This window comes from Trichomycterus rosablanca, chromosome 2, assembly GCF_030014385.1.
Source record: "Trichomycterus rosablanca isolate fTriRos1 chromosome 2, fTriRos1.hap1, whole genome shotgun sequence".
Lineage (NCBI taxonomy): Eukaryota > Metazoa > Chordata > Actinopteri > Siluriformes > Trichomycteridae > Trichomycterus > Trichomycterus rosablanca.
In genome coordinates, this window is record NC_085989.1 from 8,339,983 (window position 1) to 8,354,922 (window position 14,940).

The window sequence follows — 14,940 nt, forward strand, 5'->3', positions numbered from 1 at the left end:
GTTTTTACCGCTGCGCCACCTGAGCGGCTTCTAGAACATGAGTAATCAGTCTTAACCTAGTTTGTTTGTTTCGTGATTTTTGAATGACTAATTACTGGCTTAATGACTTCAGTATAATTTCCTTTAGCAAAAAGACTAAAGGAAATGAAAAAGAATGCAACCTAGCAGGCTGCCAGTGTATCTTAGCTTGAATTAACTAACATAATAAAAGCAAATCCTACAGACAGATCCACCCAAAAAGTACACACAAAAAAGTTGCCTGGCAAGTTAAAGAGCACGTCTAAAAAAAGGGTGGTGCTGACAACTTTTGTGCTTGTAGGAAGCGATGCAGAGACATTGATGGTGGCACGGTACATTTGTCTAGCAACCAAAGTAAGACGCTATAGTTAGCCTTGCTCTATAAGACTTTAGTTGTTATGGATTACTACTCTGACATTGTTTATGGTGTAATAAACTCTACCACAAGGCTGGAGTGAAGAGACTGCAGGGTGTATTATAGAATGACCTAGGCTGGAACTAAAAAGAGACTGTCTGGAGTCAACATTTCCCTTCTTAAAGTAAGTCCCAGTTATTACAATAATAAAACTATAATTACCATTAGGAAAATTGAAAAGAAGCAATAAAAACCAAGCCAAGTTAAACCAAGCGTAATTCAATTGCGAAATCAAACCCTAGACGTGTAGGCGAAAAGTATTAATACATAATTAATTACTACCAGTGGTATGATTGGTATGATTGCCAGTAGTCAAATGTCAATGTTCCAAGAATACTATTATACAATGGAATGTTATTGGAAGAAGTGTGTCCATTTCATTGTATGACCTCCAAACCCCAGTTCTAGCTGGTTTAGACCAGTTCCTATGTACTAGTTAAGAAATCTCTATTAACGGTGGAATCTTCCATCGTCCTACAAGGTCACTGATGAGTATAAAGGGTGATTATTTTCTTTCCTTCTTATCACGCTTTCCAAGTTTCCATATAAGACTCTTTTCTAATCATAATCAAGTCCATTTCATTAGGGTTTTTTCCACCACATTACTCTGTTTAAATAGTAGTAACCAGTCACTTGCAGAAACACTGACTTAACTGACTTGTTTCTACACTCACTGTCAATTTTATCAGCTCCACTTACCATATAGAAGCACTTTGTAGTTCTACAATTACTGACTGTAGTCCATCTGTTACTCTACATACTTTTTTGCTTGCTTTCACCCTGTTCTTCAATGGTCAGGACCCCCACAGGACCACCACAGAGCAGGTATTATTTAGGTGGTGGATCATTCTCAGCACTGCAGTGACAATGACATGGTGGTGGTGTGTTAGTGTGTGTTGTGCTGGTATGAGTGGATCAGACACAGCAGCGCTGCTGGAGTTTTTAAATACCGTGTCCACTCACTGTCCACTCTATTAGACACTCCTACCTAGTTGGTCCACCCTGTAGACGTAAAGTCTGAGACGATAGCTCATCTATTGCTGCTGTTTGAGTTGGTCATCTTCTAGACCTTCATCAGTAGTCACAGGACGCTGCCCACGGGGCGCTGTTGGCTGGATGTTTTTGGTTGGTGGACTATTCTCAGTCCAGCAGTGACAGTGAGTGAATTCTCTAAGGCAAACTTACATAAATCACAGCCATTAAGGTCTGACCTGCAGATTTTTTATTTTTATTGTCAGGTATAATGAATTAGTAGCCGATCACTTAGTGCAATATTATATTATATTATTTATTTACAAAAAATACATTTAAGGTCTAGATTTGATTATGCCATTCTGTACAAAGCAGCAATACATTCTAATAGAAATATGTAACATTTTTGTTTGACACACCCCAACCTTATACATGATACATAATAATTTATTATGATGTCTAATCATTTAATTGTTGTTATCAGTAATACTTTTTATATCATGAATAAAGCAGAAATACATTTTGACAATGTTACATATTTAAATATTACCTGAATATTGCTTCAAAAGCATAAGCAGCATTAACAGTCATCATACTCAGCCCATTTCAGCTCCATTTCTAGTTTATTTACAAGAAGAGTCTCTGTGCACCCTCACTTTTGCTGTAGGTAAAGGACTCTTGAGCAGAGATGCTCTCGTTTTTGATTATCATAAAATCCAGCTCATTAACAGCTGTTCTATGACTGTAATAAGGACCTTTACTGACAAGGATCAAAGGGATACTTGGTAACGCCGCCATGAAGTTCGACAATGGACTCGTTCCATGCAATGACATCACCAGTGAGGTGTCTGGAACAGGAGGCTTGATTGTTTATCTCCTGAGAGTTTAGAACACGTGACCACAGCTGCACATCTGACATCTCTCCAACGAATGACTGTGTAGCATCAAAACGTCCACCTAGAGTGTCCTGTTATGGTCAGACAGAGCCACATCAAATATTTTCAGTGTTGGGAAGTAGCCTTACTACAGTTAGTACAACTATAATACTTTAACTACATTTATCATTAACTGAGTCATAGTCTTACTATATTTTTAATCAAGTTGCTTATAAGATGGTAAACAGTTTTATAAACCTCATGTATAAATAGCAGGTTAATTTTATAAATGCTAAGTAAGGCTACATTACATCACACTGATTCTTTAAATGAAATAAGCCTACTTGATGACAACAGTAACCATTTAATTCTTTAAATTGTGCATAATTTTATTGTATATTATGCAAATCATATATATTTATTATTTGAGGTGTTTTAAAGTACATGGAAATGGTGGCATTTGGCCAAAAAACCCCAAAACCCCAAATACCTCAAACTGTCATCATATACAGTATATCTGTCAAATTATATCTTGGCATATTGCATCAGAAAGGTCTGCTATGAGTAGATCTTCTGGAAAATATGTGATCCTGTCTAGAGTCAGGCAAGCTTGACATTGGCATGGGCATAGAGGCTGCACTGCAAGAAATAACTTTGTTAGTGACCACATTAAACATATCTTTGCAGCCTCCAAGACCATGGTTATGTCAAGATCTGACTGTAAAAAGCCTAGAATTTAGTCCCAAACCATAAAAATCTTAAGACTGCCATTAACATACATCTCATACCAGTTTATGTATACCTTACACCCTAAAGCTTAACTATAGCTTTCCTGACCCTTTCCCAATTCCAGGTTACATTTGCTGCAGCTTTGCGTGTCCAGCACTGAGTATTTCATCTTTTCAAAGTCAATAAGACCATGAGTAATACTGATTACCATACCTGCTCCTGTCCAAGTATGAAGACTCCTCCTGGTTTAATGGGATGCCAGGGAGACAGATTTTCCCCAGAGCCCCTTTTTCCTCCATCTTGGTAAGCCTCCCACATGCCATCCCTGGTCGACCATGTTACACACAGATGGTGCCACTTATTGTCTCTCATGGAAAGGGGTAGAGTCACGGCCTTAAAGAAGGTGAAAATAACAGAGAGATCAGAACATTGTTTTGTTTACTATGCAGTGGTTAAATGGATTTCGACTAAGCAATTAAGTATGTAACTACAGTTCTCAATCTTTTTCTTCTTCTTAGACCCCTTGTGTTCAAAACAAAAAATTCTGGGACTCCCTTAAAACGGTTTATGATGATATAGTTACACTTTCAGCAAGGAAATGTGATGTGGGTTTATTTCGGGAGAACTAGTGGTGGAAGCTTCCTCACCCGGGTTGACTTCAGCTGGGGGGGGCAAATCAAATATTTGTCTATTCTCAAAGACCTAGCATATGCTATAGGGAATTTAAAACAAGTTTTCTGACATCACAATATATCTACAGTATGCTTTTGGTATATTGATTTTCCAATCCACTCGCTTGTGGTTTTTTAAATAAACAATCATTATTTATCTTCTCAATCAATTGCAACGGGACCTGCCTCTAGGCTCACTGGTTGAGAACCACTAAACAGAGTACTAAACATCCATTAGCTGGTGGCATTAAAAATATGGTCCAATTACAGTGCAGAATTAAGTTACTTTGACTCTAGAAGCATGAACCAGTTTTTTAAGATTATAATTTGTTTGCTCTACACATAGACATATAGAATACAAAAACCTGATGTATACAGATGTTTTCTACCAAGTTTATGTCCTTAATCAGTGGGCATTGAATAGCAACTGGTGGAGGTTATGATACTCAACTCCCGTTATCTTCTCAGACACCAACTCAGTACCTCTTGACCTCCTATTTTTCCATTGTTACCCTTCTGTATGATAAGAAGTCATGTTTCGTGGTATCTCGGGAAGTGTAAGCCCAGTGGTTAAGGTAGACTAGTAATCAGAAGGTTGCTGATTCAAGCCTTACTACTGCCGGTTGCCACAGTTGTGCTCCTGAGCAAAGCCCTTAACCCTTAACTGCTCAGACAGTATTTGGTTGCAATTAGAAGTCACTTTGGATTATAAAAGCCTCATAAATGCCATTAATGTAGAAGTCTAAAGAAGGAAATTTGAAGAAAACTCATACCTTTAGATGCTACCTGCACTTAAAATTACCTTCGACAATATGCCTTAACTACATACACCGACTAGGCATAACATTATGACCACTGACAGGTGAAGTGAATAACACTGATTATCTCTATCACGGCACCTGTTAGTGGGTGCGATATATTAGGCAGCAAGTGAACATTTTATCCTCAAAGTTGATGTGTTAGAAGCAGGAAAAATGGGCAAGCATAAGGATTTGAGTGAGTTCAACAAGGGCCAAATTGTGATGGCTGGACGACTGGGTCAGAGCATCTCCAAAACTGCAGCTCTTGTGGGGTGTTCCCGGTCTGCAGTGGTCAGTATCTATCAAAAGTGGTCCAAGGAAGGAACAGTGGTAAACCGGCGACAATGGTCATGGGCGGCCAAGGCTCACGATCCAAATTGCTGAAGAAGTTAATTCTGGTTCTGATAGAAAGGTCTCAGAATACACAGTGCATCGCATTTGCAGGGCTGTTTTGGCAGCAAAAGGGGGACCAACACAATATTAGGAAGGTGGTCATAATGTCATGCCTGATCTGTGTATATTTAGATGTATACCTGAGCTGTGTATTATGTATTAGTAACTTAACCATATGTGTAGCACTAATAAGGTTAGTATTCCTTTTGATTACTTACCTTATCGTTGACTAGTAGTTCCATCGGACTGTTGCCCCATTCAATCAAGACAATTTCATTAGCCTGGCCAGGAACTGAGTAGGAAAAAGGGGTTCCTATTCCTGGACCTGAACCCCCTTTTAGCCAGAGGCAGAGCGTAAAGGCAAATATTTCATTGAGTAGAGTGCGCTTGATCCGACAGTACATGTAGTTAGTGTGCATGGGGAATCCGATCTGAAAGGAGTCAGGATTCTTAGGCTTCTTGTGGTTCCCTATAAAGAGGCAAGAGGCTGTTAATAATCAATGACTTTGCTGTTGTAGCTTGTATTGTTGCTTAATATAAAATAAAATGACAAATATAACATTGTAAGACATACAACCTGCTTCAGAAGACCTGTGATACAGATGGCTCAGTACAGAATCCAACTTGCTGTGGGCTCCACGTGATCTGGACACTGTTGGTTTTTGAGGGTTTCGGGGTGGGTTGCCATGATCATCACTGCGGTCATGGTGATCATCGTGGTGTTCGCTCTGGTGGCTGTCATGATGGTCACCATGGTGATCATCATGATGATTATTATGGGGGTCATTACGATGTTGGTTATGGTGCTCGTCATTGCCATTGTTGTGTGTGCTGTGACGCTCCTGGCGAGGACCATAATAGTGACTATAATGAGGACCATAGCGGTGGTCATCGTGGAGATCTCCATGGTGGTCGTCATGGTGATTTTCATGACGGCTTTCATCATGATCTTCATCATGGCCATGCCCAGGGTGGTTTTCCTGATGACCGTAGCCATGGTGACCATCATAGTGTTGGTGAAGTTGTTCTTCAAGCGCATTGATTTTGCGCTGTAGAAGGTCTTTCAGTGAACTAGAATAGGTGCTAGATGAATTCCTTGCCTATAATGAGAGTAAATATAAAAAAGAAAGCAGGTTTTTTAACATATTAACAATCATCTAACAATTCAGATTATATACATATAATCTAGGAACCAAGGTGCATGGTGTTTTAATCAAGGTAGAACAAAACATCCACAGCCCACAACGGAGAAAGTGGATAGATCAGGGATAGCGCAGAACTGAGAACAGGTTATCACAATATCACAGGCTGCTCTGGCCATCTGCGACAACTCAGTTTTCAGAAAGAAGAAAAGCTAGAAAACCTTCAATGGAACCGCAATGCACAAGTGACACCCCAACCACAACAACCTAGAACGTTTCTTGCCCCCCTGATAGCATACATTTTTGGGCTGGGTTTTCATTACACACCAGAGGAAGACTAGACCAGACTGAGCGGCCCAGTATTATGAGACTAGAGACAAGCAGGTGTGCCAACAATGGAGCAAGGAGCAAGTGTGGAAAGGAGAAACTGTGATGTATAGAAAACTTTCACCCAATAAGGCACAGGTGACTGTAAATCAAAAGAAACTGACACATCAATTTGTGCCTCCATGCCCCCTTTGCCACCCATTATGGCAACGCAGAAAGACACAACTCAATGCGGCAGACTTCCGAGCTCATCCAGCAGCTGCCACATTACATAATAAATACTGCCAACAATTCAAAAGTATTTAAGAATTGAAAGCTTTCAAGCATTTTAAAGAAAACAGCTCCGCTTATTTAGTCCCTAAGTCCACCAGTTTTTCTTCACTATCTTTTGGTATGGTGCACCATTTATTCTCCCATTGTACCTGACCAAATTGTCAAACCCTGTAACTGAATAGCATTTTTTGGACATGGTGCTACCACCACCACATTTTACAGTAGAGATGGTGTTTTTTTTGCAATACTCTTTAAAAACAACATGCTTTTTGTAAGTGCTTGACAAGAAATTACCCATGTGCACAATAAACATCCTTTATGTTTGAGTCTAAATAAAAAAAAAATAAACTTAAGAGTTTACTTATAAATGCAAGTACTAAATATTACATCGGCTTAAAAAAGCTAAAGTATTTATAGACTTCATTTATTTATAGACTTCATAAGGTATTTATAGGGGCTCATTTAATACAAATGGTTAAGAAGTAAAAACACTTTTAATTTAACTTTTTTTAAATTATTTTTGATGTGATAAAATCAATTAGACTTTATGAATATAACAATTTTTTATTAATTAAAAAATTCCTCTAGGTATAAAATGTGTAATATAAGACAACAACATAAAATTAGTTCATTGTTCTTCATAACTGATTTTGGTGCATTATATTATTCTACAGTATATATATATTATTTACATTATTTGTATTGTAACCTGTATTTATAAAATGTATCATGCCAGTATGTACATAAACAGGATGACATTTATACCAACCCCTCCCTCACTTTCAACCTCCTTCCTCTGATTAGTCAGGGCAAATCCGGCTTTACACAGTGCCATAGTACACCGCGATTAATGGCTCATCAAGGCGGATAAGACTAATTGGTGGCGATATTGGCTCGAAGGACATAATCACACTGTGCCATATGAGTACATCCTCCAAGAGACAGCCACAAGTGTGACCATGTCTGGGCTATGTGTTCTTGTGTTCAGTACAAAAGCAGTTTTATATGTAAATAATCCTACTTTATTACTTGAAAAATAAGTATTCTATATTTAGTCCATAAAGCTATCTGAATATAGGATGTTGTTAGGTCTGACACCAACTGGAAACAATGGGTGCAAGATTGGAACAAAACACCTGAAGCAAGCGCCAACTTACATTCATTGGTACTCTGATTTTTGTCTGTTAGATATTCCAAAGTACAGGCTTTCCACTATGGGTGGCAGGTCCATTAGTGTTGTTGTTGCCCCCACTCTCTGGAATTCACTACCCTCAACTATATGCTTCTCTGCATCTCTCTGCACTCAGCTAAAAACCTACGTCTTCTATAAATATGTCCACTCTCTCTATATACATTTGTTTTGTAAAAGGCGCTATATACACCGATCAGGCATAACATTAAAACCACCTCCTTGTTTCTACACTCACTGTCCATTTTATCAGCTCCACTTACCATATAGAAGCACTTTGTAGTTCTACAATTACTGACTGTAGTCCATCTATTTCTCTACATATCTTTTTAATCTGCTTTCACCCTGTCCTTCAATGGTCAGAACCCCCACAGGACCACTACAGGGCAGGTATTATTTAGGTGGTGTGTTAGTGTGTGTTGTGCTGGTACGAGTGGATCAGACACAGCAGCGCTGCTGGAGTTTTTAAATACCGTGTCCACTCACTGTCCACTCTAATAGACACTCCTACCTAGTTGGTCCACCTTGTAGATGTAAAGTCAGAGACGATCGCTCATCTATTGCTTCTGTTTGAGTTGGTCATCTTCTAGACCTTCACCAGTGGTCACAGAACGCTGAACACACACTAAGACACCACCACCATGTCAGTGTCACTGCAGTTCTGAGAATGATCCACCACCCACATAATACTTGCTCTGTGGTGGTCCTGTGGGAGTCCTGACCATTGAAGAACAGCAGGAAAGGGGGCTAACAAAGCATGCAGAGAAACAGATGGACTGCAGTCAGTAATTGTACAACTACAAAGTGCTTCTATATGGTAAGTGGAGCTGATAAAATGGACAGAAATCTCTGGTTTCCTCCCACAGTCCAAAGACATGCAAGTGAGGTGAATCGGAGACACTAAATTGTCCATGACTGTGTTTGATATAAACTTGTGAACTGATCTACCTCGTGTAATGAGTAACTACCGTTCCTGTCATGAATGTAACCAAAAAGTGTAAAACATGACGTTAAAATCCTAATAAACAAACAAACAAACATCACTAAAGTAATTAAGAGACCATGTCAGAGTTAAATGTCATTATAAAACTTCATTAATAGCAAAAATAATCTTTGACATTTGGTCATGTGGTTTTTTAAACAAATAAGATAAAATAAAATTAATATAAAATAAAAGTTCTTTTGTTTGTTTGTTTGTTTATTAGGATTTTAACATCATGTTTTACACTGTGTGTTTCATATAACTGATAAGCCTTGTGTGATGAGTGACTACTGTTCCTGTCATGAATGTAACCAGTCATGGACAGTTACTGTCTCCAATTCACGGGGAGAACATGCAAACTCCACACAGAAAGGATCCATACTGCCCCACCTGGGGATCGAACCCAGGACCTTCTTGCTGTAAGGCGACTGTGCTACCCACTTGGGCTCATTTAACTGACAGGCTTGATTGGAATGGCTTTGCTCTGAGCATCAGTGGACAATCTGCACCCATATTACATACAATGACAAATTTGTACTTTAATAATTAAAATATGTGTTTTTATTATTCCTTTATCACTTCTGAGCTTTCCAAATGCAGGCAGTGTTTAATAAAATAGAAAAACATGATCACCATGTCAATGCTGTCTAGGTCATTGGTGCCCAACAATTTTTGCTTATAATTATCACAAAGGACCCATTGGACATAGTGTGTCTAAATGTACTAATACTGTAGTTTGTAATAGAACAATTATAGAGTACAGTTACTCTGTCCAATATATCAATCCCTAAAATTAAAGTCAGAAGATTAATATTACTTTTCAAATAGACATTTTTTATACAGTCTTTGCTTCCTTTGCAGTACTTGTTGCAATGCTTGTTTGTTTTAGTATTTCATACAGGGTGCTCTCCTGGGAAAAGGGCTTAGCTAATTAAATTAAGAAAGCTAGACAAGACTGCTTAAGGGTAGGAAGGTAATGTATCCAGTGTAGCTTTGCTGGCAGTGTATGCCACCATACCATGTGGTGGAAAATGGAAATCAAGGACAATATGGGTATGATAACATGACATGAAGGAAGAATAATACACTGATCGGCCATAGCATTAGAAACACCTCCTTGTTTCTACACTCACTGTCCATTTTATATATTGTAGTTCTACAATTACTGACTGTAGTCCATCTGTTTCTCTGCATGCTTTGTTAGGCCCCTTTTATGCTGTTCTTTATTGGTCAGGACCCCCACAGGACCACTACAGAGCAGGTAATATTTAGGTGGTGGATCATTCTCAGCACTGCAGTGACAATTACATGGTGGTGGTGTGTTAGTGTGTGTTGTGCTGGTATGAGTGGATAAGAAACAGCAGCACTGATGGAGTTTTTAAACACCTCACTGTCACTGCTGGACTGAGAATAGTCCACCAACCAAAAATATCCAGTCCTGTGAACACTGATGAAGGTCTAGAAGATGACCAACTCAAACAGCACCAATAGATGAGCGATCGTCTCTGACTTTACATCTACAAGGTGGACCAACTGGGTAGGTCTAATAGAGTGGACAGTGTGGACATGGTATATAAAAACTCCAGCAGCGCTGCTGTGTCTGATCCACTCATACCAGCACAACACACACTAACACACCACCCACCATGTCAGTGTCACTGCAGTGCTGAGAATCATCCACCATCTAAATAATACCTGCTCTGTGTGGGTCCTGACCATTGAAGAACAGGGTGAAAGCAGGCTAAAAAAGTATGCAGAGAAACAGATGGACTACAGTCAGTAATTGTAGAACTACAAAGTGCTTCTATATGGTAAGTGAAGCTGATAAAATGAAACAAGGAGGTGGTTTTAATGTTATGGCTGATCAGTGTATAACTACAAGCCCTCACACAAAATCTTTGAGACGACTCTGACCTGTAAATTCTCCAGCCTCTCCTTCAGCGTCTGCAGCGTCCTCCCTGCCTCCTCAGGAGAGAATCCATGTTTGCCCAGATATGGTGGCTTTCCTCTGTGGTCATTGCGATGTCCACTGAGAGGGTAGTGAGGGTCAGAGTAATGGTCGCTGTCATAGTGATGTGAAGAATGGTGAGAGCCAGGGTGTCCATCGTGGTCTTCGTCGTGATGCCCACCCACACCCCTTCCAAAGCCCTCGCACAGGGTCAGTTTAGCCGTCAGCTCCCGTATTGTCTCCCGTTGATCCAGGATGGTCTCCTTTTGACGTACCAGGCTCTCCCTTAGGTGCAGAATGGTGGCCTTTGCTTCGTCGGACATGCCCCGTCGACTGCTGCCACCAGGACCGTTGGGCACTCCAAAATGATGTCCACTTCCATGTCCGTTGCTATGACTGCTGGCATGTCCATTACTGCTGGCATGTCCGTTACTGCTAGGCCCACGAGTAACCCCACTGGAAGGAAAGCAACTCGGATCAACGTCCACAGGTATGGGCGTGCAAATTAGCCTAGGTTGTTCACCCCAGTCATATTCTGTTCCTGGCACGTTGCTAAATCCCACTGAAGAGAGCACTAAAAGGATGAGAAGTGGAAAGAGGGTTGGAGGAAGAGGAAAGAGCTCTCGAAGCATTCCAACCTTCATCCAGTTGTCTGGGAAAGGCAGCAGCAAAGGCAAATTGGCTCTTTTTGTGTCCTTAGCCATTTTTAGTCACGATCTGTTTATCCACCTGATGTGTGGTTGGTGTGATTATTCTTTATTGGTAATGTAGAGTGCAAAAAAGTCATGGGGGAAGGGCAGATAGAGAGATGGAGATGTATAATTAGTCTTGTCTTCCACTTCAGGTTTTTGTTGTTGGTTTTGTTGTTGTTGTCGGTTTATTATAGCACCAGAGCTTTAGTGTCCTTGGTCACAATATGATAAAGCAGATGTAGGCATGATGCACTGTTCCTTTGGCACACTGGATCTCATGTGTTTGGCATTCAGATTCGGTCAACCACCAGTAGCACCCCTGCAAATAACACAGAAGACCTGTTACTAAGCAAGAACTGCTCTCTTGTATAGAACATGTACACAGATCAGCCATAACATTTAAACCACCTCCTTGTTTTTACACTCACTGTCCATTTTATCAACTTCAATTACCATATAGAAGCACTTTGTAGTTCTACAATTATTGACTGTAGTCCATCTGTTTTTCTACATGCTTTTTTAGCCTGCTTTCACCCTGTTCTTCAATAGACTCCACAGAGTAGGTATTGTTTGGGTGGTGGATCATTCTCAGCACTGCATTGACACTGACATGATGGTGGTGTGTTAGTGTGTGTTGTGCTGGTATGAGTGGATCAGACACAGCAGCGCTAATGGAGTTTTTAAACACCTCACTGTCACTGCTGGACTGAGAATAGTCCACCAACCAAAAATATCCAGCGTCCTGTGACCACTGATGAAGGTCTAAAAGATGACCAACTCAAACAATAGAGCAATAGATCAAGCAAGCAATAGATGAGCGATCGTCTCTGACTTTACATCTACAAGGTGGACCAACTAGGTAGGAGTGTCTAATAGAGTGGACACGGTATTTAAAAACTCCAGCAATGCTGCTGTGTCTGATCTACTCATACCAGCACACACTAACACACCACCACCATGTCAGTGTCACTGCAGTGCTGAGAATGATCCACCACCTAAATAATACCTGCTCTGTGGTGGTACTGTGGGGGTCCTGACCATTGAAGAACAGGGTAAAGCAGGCTAAAAAAGTATGTAGAGAAACAGATGGACTAGAGTCAGTAATTGTAGAACTACAAAGTGCTTCTATATGGTAAGTGGAGCTAATAAAATGGACAGTGAGTGTAGAATTATTGTAGTAGTGTATTTAGGGCTAGATATAACCTGTTATAAACTATATGTAACAGCAATTTATGCCCAAACCTTTGGTCAATGATCAGGTGCAATTCAAGGGTGACCAAAAGACATGAATCTGTCCACAGTCAAGTAAGTTTACACTGTCATGGATTTAAATGCTGGTTGTGAATAATCACCTGCTCCAAAACTGTCATTGTAAGGTGCACTATAGTCGCAGGTCTTATGACAAATTCTTTCATTGCATTGTCATGGAAAAATAGGGTCAGATAAAAAAAAAAAAAACAGGGAAGTAGGGCAGTTGTAGCATAGCGGTTAATGCGCTGGACTAGTAATCAGAAGGTCACTGGTTTAGGCCCCAAGACTGCCTGGTTGCCACTGGTGGGCCTTTGAGCAAGGTCCTTAATCCTCAATTGCTTAGACAAAATACTGTCACACTACTGTAAGTCGCTTCGGATAAGAGTGTCTGCTAAATGCCAATAATGTAAATTAAACAAAGATTAGAGTTGACAGGATTGAAGAATTTATTGATTGTGGGTTCTTACAGCAGTGTATGAAGTGAAGAACAAAGAACAGAACTGTTGGCATCTCTTTATACTGCTCTAGTCATGTTACAGTTACCAGTGTAGGACTTTGGAACATCCATTCTGTGATAACTGTTTTCCTTATCTGCTTACAACATTCTACAACAACTTACTGACAGATATGTTGCTTAAATCTGTGCATTCTACTCTAAAATCTATATTTTTCCCATAACAGCGTTCTTCTGATATGTTTGTTCTATTTGCAATATTGAGAACAATTAAATATTGACCTCTGCACCTTTTTTGAAGTTTGTTGCTGATCACATGGGCAAGAAAAAACAGGATCAGAAGCTTTTTTCTTGTGCTGCAAACTCTAAACCCATGGCTCACACAAGGTCACCAATGTTCCAGCAGATTCTTATGTTATAGAGCATTTTTTATTTACTAAGCAGGTAGTTTGGGTGTTCTTGGGAACGGACCAAGACCTTTTTAGAAGTTGCAGTATGTCTAATAAAAGTGTTGTTTAGTCATTGAGCCAGACATACACACACAACAGTTGGAGAAACCACCAAGTCCAAGATTGTTGGAACCATAACTATCTACAGTGTATCACAAAAGTGAGTACACCCCTCACATTTCTGCAGATATTTAAGTATATCTTTTCATGGGACAACACTGACAAAATGACACTTTGACACAATGAAAAGTAGTCTGTGTGCAGCTTATATAACAGTGTAAATTTATTCTTCCCTCAAAATAACTCAATATACAGCCATTAATGTCTAAACCACCAGCAACAAAAGTGAGTACACCCCTTAGTGAAAGTTCCTGAAGTGTCAATATTTTGTGGGGCCACCATTATTTCCCAGAACTGCCTTAACTCTCCTGGGCATGGAGTTTACCAGAGCTTCACAGGTTGCCACTGGAATGCTTTTCCACTCCTCCATGACGACATCATGGAGGAGTGGAAAATTCGAGACTTTGCGCTCCTCCACCTTCCGCTTGAGGATGCCCCAAAGATGTTCTATTGGGTTTAGGTCTGGAGACATGCTTGGCCAGTCCATCACCTTTACCCTCAGCCTCTTCAATAAAGCAGTGGTCGTCTTAGAGGTGTGTTTGGGGTCATTATCATGCTGGAACACTGCCCTGCGACCCAGTTTCCGGAGGGAGGGGATCATGCTCTGCTTCAGTATTTCACAGTACATATTGGAGTTCATGTGTCCCTCAATGAAATGTAACTCCCCAACACCTGCTGCACTCATGCAGCCCCAGACCATGGCATTCCCACCACCATGCTTGACTGTAGGCATGACACACTTATCTTTGTACTCCTCACCTGACTGCCGCCACACATGCTTGAGACCATCTGAACCAGTAATCCATGTCCTTTGTTGACATGTCTTCAGCAAACTGTTTGCGGGCTTTCTTGTGTAGAGACTTCAGAAGAGGCTTCCTTCTGGGGTGACAGCCATGCAGACCAATTTGATGTAGTGTGCGGCGTATGGTCTGAGCACTGACAGGCTGACCCCCCACCTTTTCAATCTCTGCAGCAATGCTGACAGCACTCCTGCGCCTATCTTTCAAAGACAGCAGTTGGATGTGACGCTGAGCACGTGCACTCAGCTTCTTTGGACGACCAACGCGAGGTCTGTTCTGAGTGGACCCTGCTCTTTTAAAACGCTGGATGATCTTGGCCACTGTGCTGCAGCTCAGTTTCAGGGTGTTGGCAATCTTCTTGTAGCCTTGGCCATCTTCATGTAGCGCAACAATTCGTCTTTTAAGATCCTCAGAGAGTTCTTTGCCATGAGGTGCCATGT

The 14,940-nt window shown here is 40.5% G+C and overlaps 1 protein-coding gene across 1 annotated transcript; it reads right to left on the reverse strand.

The window, feature by feature from the left end:
• Positions 1-2,149: 2,149 nt before the first annotated feature.
• On the reverse strand, positions 2,150-11,480 carry si:dkey-14o18.2 (neuronal pentraxin-1). Its single transcript, XM_062990027.1, has 5 exons — positions 10,701-11,480; positions 5,451-5,973; positions 5,092-5,342; positions 3,223-3,402; positions 2,150-2,372 (listed from the first exon to the last, which is right to left on the reverse strand). The coding sequence occupies exons 1-5, from the start codon at positions 11,436-11,438 to the stop codon at positions 2,163-2,165; spliced, it is 1,902 nt and encodes a 633-aa protein (XP_062846097.1). The 5' UTR covers positions 11,439-11,480; the 3' UTR covers positions 2,150-2,162.
• Between the last annotated feature and the right edge of the window lie 3,460 nt (positions 11,481-14,940).

Bases quoted from the DNA above. Each gene is read 5' to 3' on its own strand.
- si:dkey-14o18.2 (XM_062990027.1), bottom strand. From the start codon at position 11,438: ATGGCTAAGGACACAAAAAGAGCCAATTTGCCTTTGCTGCTGCCTTTC. The intron at 5,974-10,700 runs GTCAGAGTCGTC...CTCTCATTATAG, and splicing joins AGAGGCTGGAGAATTTACAG to GCAAGGAATTCATCTAGCAC. The intron at 2,373-3,222 runs GTATGGTAATCA...TGACCATAACAG, and splicing joins TCATACTTGGACAGGAGCAG to GACACTCTAGGTGGACGTTT.